The sequence below is a fragment of the Acartia tonsa genome, chromosome 1 (genome assembly GCF_053477335.1).
Source record: "Acartia tonsa isolate MP-2025a chromosome 1, ASM5347733v1, whole genome shotgun sequence".
Classification (NCBI taxonomy): domain Eukaryota; kingdom Metazoa; phylum Arthropoda; class Copepoda; order Calanoida; family Acartiidae; genus Acartia; species Acartia tonsa.
The window spans coordinates 59,492,870-59,505,314 of NC_137260.1; the positions used below are offsets into that span (position 1 = coordinate 59,492,870).

Below are 12,445 nucleotides of genomic sequence, written 5' to 3' on the forward strand. Positions count from 1 at the left end.
GGCCCAGAAAAGGTACTGTGGACTGTACATTGCCCCATACCCTGCCAAGAAAGTTCCCCTTAGAAAAAATACAAACCCCTGCCTCCACCTTCCCTCGAGAGGCCTCTAGGGGCGTAGCCGCTATTTACTCAATATCTTGATTGTTAAATATCATGATTTACTTACCCTGTATGAAGCTCCATTCTTTATTCTGTTAGAGTTCTCCTCAGCCTAAAAAATTAAATTTATTTTACATTTTTTATCAGCAAAGTTTCTCTACAAATTAAATTTGTTTGAATATTTTCATTTTTTCTTTCCTCCCTGGCCGATAAGTTTCCCCAAAATAACTGGTTACATGATTTACTTATTACCTTATAAATAAGCTTTTCCAAAAAGAGATAAAATCGTCCTTGTTTTAATTTTGAGGATAGTAAAGTTTTCCTGTTGCTAAAGTTAACCTAAAACCTATTTTTATATTAGTTGGTCGTCTCATGGTTTGGCAGGAATAACGATAGCTCATATGTTGGAAAATTCTTTTTTTAATTAGAGTAAAATACAAAGAGGGAGAAGGGGTTAACTGTATCTCCCCATCACAATGCCCTTGTGCCGACTCACAATTGGGCCACTGAAAATTAACCAATGTAGCAGAAAACAATTTGGTAGCTGGTAACTGATATTTTAGTGGCGAAAAACTTGGTTTTAAGTTAGGTAAAATAGTTTCTTTTCAGATGAACCATACCTTGTCTGTCAAGTTTTTGGAATTATTAAAATAAAACGTGGGATCTACAAAATAATTTCAACATACTATTTTCATATAAATAGCAAAACTACTCAAAAATTATTTTTTTGCGTTTTTCGTACTGTAAGATAATTTTTATTAGAGCAGCTACTTTCTATAATTAGATTATATTAGTTTTACCTGGTACAAGGCTCTTATGAGGAATCCTGTGAAGATAGTCAACACAACACACGGTACTAGCTGAAATTAATAATATTTCATTATTATTTCAAATCAACAAAAAATATCCTTTTAAACCTTGAGTTGAGAGTTCTGCAACAATTAAGATTAATCGTATATCAGTTTGAAGTCATCTTATTAATTTGATTTTTATAAAGGTTGAAACCTAGTACGATTAGACATGTGATTTAATCCTTTATTCTAGGCAATTTTACTTCAGATGATAATCGAATTCTTGTGAATTGATGTTCATTTGTCTGTTTTCTTAAGTTTCGCTTTTATGGATGTTGTTATCCTTGTAATATCTAAAATTAGACCAAAAATAATAAGAAGCTTTCCTGAATCACTTCGAAGCCAATTATATTATATCTGTTTCTCAGCCATACTGAAAAACTGTGTCTAGCATTGTATTATATCCAGCTTTCTACGAATATAAAAATGTACAATCATAAGATGAAAACCAGTTTTTTTAGCCCGTGCCTTCAGCGAGAAAGAGCTAATAGCAGATTCACACACAGACATTTATAATTTTACAGTAGCTTTGATTCTAAACATAATAAGAAGATTTACATAAAATGTAGATAGTGAATTTTTATCTAATGTTAATTTAGTCATGAAATATGCGAGTTGTATCAGGGATATAAAGAGACTAGAGTTGGCTCGATATAATTATCTCCCTATTGGCTAGTTTTCTTTATGCATATCTATTTCTCAATAAATCTATTTTCCTCACCCGGCATTACTATTTAAAAGAAAGTAAATATTTAATAATTTAAATGATTTTAAAAAGATTTTTTTAATTATATTTTTTCCTTTACATTACCATCACCAAAGGGTTAATGATGATGATTACAATTTTAGTTTAATATTTGACCACACAAAGTGTCGCCACAATCGAATTCTTTTAAAACAGAGTTTTCTTAAATTTATTATATTATAAATTTTAATTTTCTTTTTTATGATTAGAAATTAAGTACATCAATATAAGGTAAATAGCAACATGAAATTAAAAAAATAAATTTATTTTTAATAAAGTAAAATAATGGGTCTTATCGTTATGGGCAATGAGAGTTTATTATGGATTATTGGAGCACTATGAGTTTTAATCATATATTCCTTGGAAAACTTGAGCTCGTTTATAGACATTTATTTCCTATATAGATCTGACATGGATCTTGAAGCAATTAAGCAGGCCGTTTTGTACATGTTAAAAATTGGAACATTTCATTAAATAAAAGTTATCGCAAATATACTTAGTAAATAAGACAATAAATGTACATCCCCAATGTTGATACACAAAATAAAACCTTTTTGTAGATTACAATTAGTGGTTTAAACGTTTGGACACTCAACGTAATGAATCATCCCTTAAAAATTCAATTAAAGTCTCCAAAGTTGTAAGACAACGAATAAGAAAACAAAGTACAAAGTTATTGTAAAACTTTGGGGACAAGTGTAATAAACAGGTAAATTTGTTGAGGGAAAGAATGGTTGTAAATTAATTAAACCGATGACCTGGTCTCCTCTCTGTTTATGGTAGACACAATTTATTCTAAATTTTCTTTTTTTTCTGAGAATTTGAATTTTTGCATATTAAATTTCTTTTAATAGCGTTCATCCGACTTGAAACACAGGAATTTTATTGGTGTTCGATCACGGCCACTAGAAACCTACTTTCTGTACGTCCGTGCGTGCGTCACTTTAAAATCAACACTTCTTTTTGGCTATACTTTAAAATTATTCCCATATTTTCCTTGTTTATAAAGGACATTGCTCATAAATTTTGTCAATACTGAATAACAACATAAAATTCTCTATATCTTAATAATTTGTCAGCTTTATAATACTGCGCTACTAAGACAATTAAATCATCAAAGGCTATCAAAACTGCTAAAACATTGCCCTTTAATTATCCACTATTAACTACAATAATAAATATTTCTCGTATCGTATTATAAACAGCTTTCCGCGGATATAGAATGTACAATTATTAGATTAAAACCATTTTTTAGCCCCGAGATGCCGAAGGCATAAGCTAAAAAACTGGTTTTAATCTTATGATTGTACATTTTTATATTCGTAGAAAGCTGGATATAATACGATGCTAGACATAGTTTTTTCGTATGGATGAGAACCGGTTCCTATCCACCGGATTCGAATGAATACGAGAAATAATATTATTTGGTACTGTGCGCTTGTTGCGCACAAAATTTCACACCATTTAATACTTTGTGGGCTGAATTCTATTTATAATTTTTTTCTTCATGGGTAAAGGAAAAGGTAAATAGAAATATAAAACTCCAATTCTCTATATAACTCTATGCCTACATAACCTCAACATCTCGATAGAGTAAGTTAAATTGAATATACATTCTCACACATCCTTACTTCTTACTTCTGGAAGGGAATTATTGTCCTTGTTTGATTGGGGGAATGATCAATTTATTTTCAAGTTTCCTATCTCTGTATCCCTGACTTTACAAGTGCTGAGTTGGACTTTTATTATTTTGTTTATGAATTAAATTCTAGGAAGCCTGGAGAATAATTTATACAATTTAGAATACAAAGTAACAGGCTGTTCATATGTCTGCTTAAAAACCATTGGATGGGATAAAGATCCTTTTTGGAATTCAGGAAATAGCGTAAAACCCCCTAAGAGACCCAAGAAAACGTCTTTAAGGTACCAGATCAAAGAATTGATATAGAATATACGTGGATATTATGACAAGAGAGGAAAATTGTCGTAAAATGAGCTTGCTAACATGGAACTCATTCATTGGTCAGGGTATATGATAAAAAAGGTGAAGGGAAGATAACGTTATTTAAGCCCGCTGCGTGTTAGAGAACATGAAATCTAGTGTAAGATCCCAGTAATAAAATATCCAATTAACGAAGACATAACACTATTATGAAAACAATACATATAACTTTTTTAATGCGTAGCATATGTAAAAGTGGCCCCATCTTTTCAATCACTCGTATCATTCACTAGAACATAGGCTTTTTCAGGTCCCATTTTGTAGAGTTTTAAATTTATTTTTCCTCGAATATTACAATTTTTTAACAAAACGGAAGAGTAAAGACTACATTAGAGGTTTTTATCTTCTTACATTATTAAAAAGTATATAAAATATCATATGTAAAAAAAAACATGTACAGTTCATAATCGTTGTGTTGTTAATTAATGATTTTCAAATGAGTTTACCTTTAGAAAGAAGCTGTAGAACCAAACAGTAATTCTATACAGAAGCCTGTCTCCCTCTTTTTCCTCGAGAAACTAAAATTAAAGGTTTCTTTTTAAACTCTTAGGGTTTCAATCTTTTTAGCAGATATGATAATCTATAATTTGCCAGTTGGGGGGGGGGGGGGGGGTATTAAAAGGTTGATTCCAATTCTCCCCTCCCCCACCCAAAAAAAAATAGAAATTATCTCCCTCTTTTTCCTCGCAAAACTAAAATTAAAGGTTTCTTTTTAAAATTCTTAGGGTTTCAATCTTTTAAGCAGATATGCTAATCTATAATTTGCCAAGTTGGGTGGATGGTGGGGTATTAAAAGGGTAACTCAACCCCCCCCCCCCCAAAAAAAAACACATATTTTTGCAAATGAAATTGTTTTAAAAGAAGGGTAAAGACTTTTATCTTATTCATTTGAATCCGGTGGATTAGAACCGGTTCTAATCAATACGAAAAAAAACTATGTCTATCATCGTATTATATCCAGTTTTCTACGAATATAGAAATGTACAATCATAAGATTAAAACCAGTTTCTTTAGCCCGTGCCTTCGGCACCTCGGGAATAAAAAAAAACTAGTTTTAATGTTATAATTATACGTTTTATATCCGCGAAAAGCTGTTTATAATACGCTGCGAGAAATAACTATTCTTGTTCATTAATGCAGATATCAAAAGGCTTCAAACGAACAAAATTCTAAAAAAATAAATTTTATAATCACTGATTTGTTGACAATTCCTACTAAAAATCCAACACAAAATTGCCTGCATATTTTCCTTAAACATACTTCATAATACTTTCATGTTCTTTTTTAAATATGTTATTTTCATGTTTTTGTTGATTTTATTCATAAACTTTTATTATACATTATATACTTGTTTTCAATTTATTTTCTTTATTTTGTTAACAAGTATTTTACTGAATAAAAGTACTATGAAATGGGCAATTTAAAAGTAATTATTGGACTCTTTCACTCTTTTATGACATCATATTGTCGTCATAACTTTAATAGCTTTAAGTTATGTAATGTAATTTAAAAGTAAGTTAAGTCACAATATTTTTTTGGGGGGGACGAAACGTTTATTAATATAGAAAATTATTTTTAAAAGTATAAGAATAGAGAATTTTAACAAAATTAGATTTTATAATGATAAAAAAAGTTATGTTAAGTAAAAAAATCTATATAACAACCAAATACCTAAATTTGCGAGGAAAAAGTATTCTTGATAAATTTAATTAAATTTTTATTTTATGTATTTTTTAAAGCGAAGCTTTTCTATAATTAGGGTCGGTCCGTCCGTACGTCCGTAACGGATAGCTTTTTTCGTTAATTTAGGCATGTTGGAAATGTCCTATCGATTTTAACCTTTAAATTATCATTCCTGTAGTAGTTAGGTACGATTTAGAAAGCGTAGCAACTCTATAATCATTACCAGAATGTCCGTACGTCCATTTTAAACATGTTGATTTTTCTACTTTTTCAACAACAAATTTTGTTTGATCTGATTTTTGGTATATTGATTCCTGGGACAACAAAGAACAATATCATAAGCGAAGCAACTCTATAATCAAGTCTTAAAAATGTAAGCATGTCCATTAACATTAAACTGTATCAAGCAGTTTTTCAAAAAATTTACTTACAATTTAGCTTTAACTCTTATACTTTTATATTCTGATTATTCAGTTCAGACATTATACAAGTGTTAATATCCGTTTGTCCTACCGTTTTAGTACTTCGCTTTTATGGATGTTGTCATCCTTGTTTAAAAGTAAATTTAGTCACAATAGTTTTTTTGGGGACGAAACGTTTATTTATACAGATAATTATTTCTAAAAGTATAAGAATAGAGAATTTTAACAAAATTAGATTTTATAATGATAAAAAAAGTTATGTTAAGTACAAAAATTTATATAACAACCAAATACCTAAATTTGCGATAAAAAGGTGTTCTTCATAAATTAAATAAACTTTTATATATTTTTAATGTAAGAATTTGTAAGCAAAGTGTTTTTACCACAATTTGTAAAAAAAAGTTTTGTAAGTAAAAAGTGTTTAATAATTAAAAGAAAAGTTTTTTCTTTTTGTCAGGTACTTGACATTTTTTCAAGAGCAGAAAAAGTAATTTTTATGAAAATAACAATAATATATTTTTCATTAGATTTAATGAAAATATTAATTTAATATTATTTTAAGTTAGGTATTCTTAGCGCGTGTACAGAGATTTGTCAGGTAAAAAGACATTACATTATTTTTTATGCTTATACTCCCCCTAAAATCCCCCTAAATATTTATATATACGTCCCTGAGACCTATAAGAAGCTACCCTGTAAAGGAGAACCATATCAGTTCAGCGGTGAGCGAGATCCTTCGGTACACACACACATCCTGTGACATGTATTTGTGGGTGCATACCTGGATGGTGTAAGTGGTGACATTCCTGCCCTCCTCGTTCATGTGGTAGGTCTCCTTGATCATCATGGCCATCATGTTAGGTATGGTCAACAGTACTGGTACAACTATAATAATCAATATATAATTCATGTGGTAGGTCTCCTTGATCATCATAGCCATCATGTTAGGTATGGTCAACAGTACTGGTACAACTATAATAATAAATATATAGTTCATGTGGTAGGTCTCCTTGATCATCATAGCCATCATGTTTGGTATGGTCAACAACACTGGTACAACTATAATAAGGAATATAAAGTGTGTTACTTTTTTATATGTTTCATCAATATTTGGCCACAACTCAGTCAAAAATGCTTACAAAATAGACCTTTTTCGACCTAAGATGCTCAAATACTTCCTTTACAAGCCCCATCAATCAGTTTTGAGATATCTCCATATTTTAAGGAAAATTGACAAAAAAGACAAATTTGGGTGTTACCTTTTTATATGCTCAGATACCATAAAATCAATAAAAAAATACTTATTTTTTACTTTTCTCTCATTTTTAAAGTTTGATTCTGTTACAGTAAATATTCTTGAAGGGATTTATGCATTGATTTTACAGAAACATAATATTTGGTGGAAATAAATTGAATCCAAAAGTATTCTTTTAGGAAAATAAGAAATTTATCCTCCATTGCCCTAGAGGACAGCTGTTGACCTCTAGTGCTCATGGTTTTGTCAAGTACATGTGAAAGAAAAAATGTCTGTGTGTATCGAAGGATCTTGATAGAAACGATGAGGTTCTTTTTTGCAGTAAAGCATCTTTTTGTGGGAAAAACACCGCCCCCCTCAGAAAAATATAAACCATCCCAAAAAAATTATGTCAAATTTTGTTTTTAAATTTTTACAGAGGTGGCCGACCCCCCCCCCCCCCTCTCCCTCAAGTGCCCCTAAATGCCTCTAGGGGCGTGGCCGCTAGAAGGTTGTATATTAATATAAGATACTTACTGTAGCCAAGAAGCAGTAGGATCTTACATCTGGGAATTGTACACAGGCTTACAGCTGCTACGTGATGACGGATCATAATATACCTGCACAAACAAATATAAATTCGAAATAATTGATGGATAGACAAATGAGTTATAATACAGATTTTCAGTGGTCATAAAAAAGTATGAAGGAGAATATGTAATTATTAAACACTGTAGAATCATGATACCTTTATAATAATTTATCAATTTTGGTGCATAACCGACAGACTAAAGGAAAAAGTAAAATATTTACTGGATGCTCTTTGGGAAGAGGGCACTTTGCCAAACAAAAAATCAGCCGTCTATTCTAAATAGCAGCCGAGAAAATCCCATTTCCCCCATAGGGTTAAGGACAAACAAAGTGAATTATATACTAGCTTCTTAAATAAAGAGAAAATTTTAAGTAATTCAATGTGCCACTGATCATCTTTGGACGGAAAGACATCAATTATAGAATCATTGCACGAATAAAATTGGCCAATAGTTCATTTTTTAGTCTAGTAACTGATACATCTTGATTTAATCAATTTTCAACTAATAAGATCAACTGAAAATTGATTTCCCATATGTTCCCTATTTTCTGAAGTTGTACGACCTTAACCAAACTATTGCAAAGGCTATTTTCAGCTACATTAATTTAAAAATAAATGATAAGACATCTTATTATACACTAGCGGCTTCGCCCCTAGCCTCTAGAGGCTTTGCCCCAAGAGGTGATAAAAAAAGGACCAAGGAAATCTTCAACAACAAAAAAGGGACCAAGGAAATCTTCTACAAAAAAAAGGACCAAGGAAATCTTCAACAAAAAAAAGGACCAAGGAAATCTTCTACAAAAAAAAGGACCAAAGAAATCTTCTACAAAAAAAAGGACCAAGGAAATCTTCTAAAAAATAAAAAAATGAGGGGGGATTTTTTTTTGGGGGGGGGGGGTTGGGGGTGTCCCACCCCCCAAGAAAATAGCCTAAAACCACCACAGGATCAGTAGGTATATTCCCTGAAGAGTAGAATCCGATCAGTTCAGTGGTTACCGAGAACTTAAGCTTCAGACGGACGGACGGACAGACATCAAGCTACTTTTATTATAGATTATACATTCAAAATTTAAATTTTTCAAATTTTGGTAGTTTTTCACTGGAAGTTTGAAGGTTTTTTAGCTAGTAGTAAATATTGAGATAGGATGAGGGTGAAACGTACAACATCGGAAACTAAAACTCAGCTGACAACTAGGAAAGTTTAATAAATTTGAAGCTACCACATACGGCCAACATATCAAATATCAACTTTAAACTGTTGGAAACACGTCAGAACTTCATCATTTTCATTGATGCTATAAAGACATTATTTAAAGGGAAATATTAAAAGGGAAGACATAAAAATTTGTATGCAATTTTCCTAAATCTTCATGAAAAAAAATAAAAAAGGTTTAAATCAAAGACAGAAGAAGAAACAAAACAGTTAGATATGAAAAGAGATAAAAATGTAAGATGAGATTTTAAAGGTCAGAAGGATAAGATCACTTACAGAGTAGCTACACCACTTAGGTAAATAATGAATCAAGAGGAGTTGACAATGTATTTATAAGAAAAAAGAACCAGAAAAAGAGCAGAAATACAGCCACACTCATTTATAGAAAAGCTACACCATTTTAGAATTTATTTAGTAAACTTCTTTAAAATTAAGTAATAAGTAATGGTTTTAAGCTATTTTCTTGGGGGGTGGGACACCCCCCAACCCCTCCAAAAATAAAAAAGTTCCCAAAATATTTTTAATGATCCACTAGTATTTATACCATATTTCATTTTGGAAAGGAAAAGCTTTAGTAATAATTAGCTGAATTCTGACAATAAAACATAATTATTTGTGTATGGCTAAATTTAATACTTTTTTCTGTAAAACAATACATAGAAAGTAGATTAAGTCGATTGTTGTGCAAACAAATGGTTGGTTGGCGGTTGGGTTGTTAAACTTAACAATGCTCTTGGTATTTTCTTGTGGGATGCAACAACAACATTACAAACATCAGCAAGATTTAAAATTACTGATTACTTTGATACAAAATGTATAATTTCACAGACTATCCCATCTAACCACTACTGCAGGGATGAAATAATATCAGAGATGGAAAGGGACAACGCACCAGTTTAATACACTAGTCCCCAAAGTTATGGAGTAACGTTTTCTTATTCATTGGCTTAAGAACTTTGGGGAATTTAATGAATTTTGGTTGGTTGATTCATTAAGTTTAGTTTTTAAACGTTTCAACCAAAAATTTTAATCTACAAAGAGGTAATTTTTTATATCATTATTGGGGATGTATTGCACATCAATTTATCGGCCATTGTCTTATCCCTTTAGATCCCTGGAAGTTTTTACCTCCAGATGGCCAGAGACAGAGTTATCCAGATGGAAACATTGTGGATGGTGATGGTAAAGTTGACGTGGAACCACATGAAAATACCCCAGTACCAGGATAACCGGTCCTCCAGAGCCCTCTGGAAATAAATAGTTTGTTAATTTCGGTCATTGACCCGTAGCATTATTAAACAAGGATGACAACATCCATAAAACAAACGAACATTAACACTTAAAGAGTGTCAAAATTGAATGAGCAGAATGTAATTTTATAAGTCTAAACAAAATTGTGAATAAATTTGTTGCAAAAATGCCTTAATACAGGATGCTGTTTAAGGACATACTCACATTTTTAGCACATGATTATAGAGATGCTTCGCTTAAAGCATTGTACCTTGTTGTAATAGGAATCAGTATTCCAAAAATCAGATGAATATGTTAATTGTAAAATACAAAATATGTTGTCAAACAAAGTGAAAAAAATCGGCATGTTTTAAATGGCCGTAATGATTATAGAGTTGTTGCGCTTTTTAAGTAGTATCTAACTATTATAGGAATCAACTTGCAAAGTTTGAAATCGATATGACAATTCTAACCTGCTTAAATTAACAAAAGAGCTAATTATAGAGAAGCTCTTTGAAACGTACGTGTAGTTTTTAAAAAGCGAAGCTTTTCTATGATTAGGGTCGGTCCGTCCGTCCGTACGTCCGTAACGGATAGTTTTTTTCGTTAATTTAGGCATGTTAGAATTGTACCATCGATTTCAAACTTTGCATGGTGATTCCTTTAGTAGTTATGTACGATTTTAAAAGCGTAGCAACTCTATAATCATTACCAGAATGTCCGTACGTCCATTTTAAACATGTTGATTTTTTTTAACAACGAATCTTTATGTGATCTAATTATCCGATTGATCTGATTTTTGGCATATTGATTCCTGGGACAACAAAATATAATGTTAAAAGCGAAGCAACTCTATAATAAAGTCCTAAAAATGTAAGTATGTCCATAAACATTATCCTGTATGAAGCAGTTTTCCAACAAATTTACTTACAATTTTTCTTCGACTCTTATACATCTATATTCTGATTATTCAGTTCCGACCATTTATATGCTCCGCTTTTATGGATGCATGTTGTCATCCTTGTTTGACTATAAATATAGTATCCTGATTATAAGATTAAATTTTCAAAAACTTTTGTTTAGAAACATGTGATCTTTTGTTTATAGTTATATATACTAGATATATTTTGAAATCTGTCATAAAGAATGAAACTCAATGTTTTGGAAATTAAAAATATTAAAACAATAAATATGAATTTTAAATTAATTTGCTTAAGTACAATTTCTTTTTTAATGTAAAATCTAAATTCACTAAAATTTGTCAAATTCCATTAAAATAATTAAGTTTGAAATGAAAAGCTAACAAACAATTGAATTCATATTTTCGTTTTATCATTGTTTAGAATTTGTTATGGATATAAAAAACCCTATAAATTTTAGATTAAAAATCAAAATATTTTTAAGTGAAAAAGTTTATTTGTTATTTCATGGCTCTAAAGTTTAATTTTGTAAATGGAAAAGTTTACGACATCGTTGTTTTACATTCTTATACATTCCTAGCGTGTTTTGTTATTTAAACCATGTTAAACTTAAACATAGAAGAACTTTTAATATTTAATCCCAGTGGATTTTGTCGACTATGTATAACTATATGCGACTTAATCATTACTTTCAGGGCTCGGCAGCCGCGCTTAAGCCTTAAGCAAATCCGCTAGTGCGACAAAAACTTATTTTACAAAAGTTGGATTGTCTGTTTTACAGGTTTAAACATCCAGCTGAATTTTTAAGTTATAAAATGACAATTTCGACGAGGCTTACACGCGGCTGCCGAGCCCTCATTATTTCTGTGAGAGCTAATATGGCTTTGTTTTTTCAATAAGTAACCATAATGTATTGACACAAAAATCTTTCCCAACTATTTAACGCTATTCTTATGATCAAACTTCCTCAGTATTCTTTTGTAAATATAAAAACAGAACAAAAATTAAACAGTATATGCTTCCAATATTTTAAAATAATTCTATAAAAGTCTTATATTTCAGACACAAAGGCTCTATTTTCTTATAAAAGCGAGAAGTTTGTAAACATTTTACTCAAAGCACTAAATCGTTACAATTTTCATGAGAAATACGCATTTTATAAGGCATACAAAACGCTCTAATTTTCGTTCTATTTAACGTAGTTTTGTATTTTTTTTTGCTGGTTATTTCATTTTACATATACTTTTATCATTTTATCAAAAAAAAATTTATCTTTTTTTATCATTTTTTGGAGAAATTAATGCTTAAACTAAGGGTATCTTTAAACGCAAAATTGACGCACTTAGAAATAAAAATGCGTATTGAGTACAAAGGGGGGATAATTTCAAGACATGCATGTTCCAAAGATATCTTTTTTTTCATAAAATTTTAATGTTTAGTCCACCGGAGATTACC

The 12,445-nt window shown here is 30.6% G+C and overlaps 1 protein-coding gene across 2 annotated transcripts in view; it reads right to left on the reverse strand.

Annotated features, from left to right (window-relative positions):
- The window catches only part of LOC145325071 (G-protein coupled receptor dmsr-1-like), a 71,519-nt gene that overhangs the window by 13,808 nt on the left and 45,266 nt on the right, over positions 1-12,445 (reverse strand). The window contains exons 5-10 of one of the 2 annotated variants that reach the window (XM_080167913.1): positions 9,969-10,087; positions 7,573-7,655; positions 6,583-6,686; positions 4,143-4,214; positions 899-958; positions 166-210 (exon numbers count right to left, since the gene is read on the reverse strand). In XM_080167913.1, the coding sequence (XP_080024039.1) occupies positions 166-210; positions 899-958; positions 4,143-4,214; positions 6,583-6,686; positions 7,573-7,655; positions 9,969-10,087 (483 nt within the window). Of the gene's footprint in view, positions 1-165; positions 211-898; positions 959-4,142; positions 4,215-6,582; positions 6,774-7,572; positions 7,656-9,968; positions 10,088-12,445 lie in introns of both variants that reach the window. The other variant, XM_080167906.1, reaches the window with a different exon arrangement.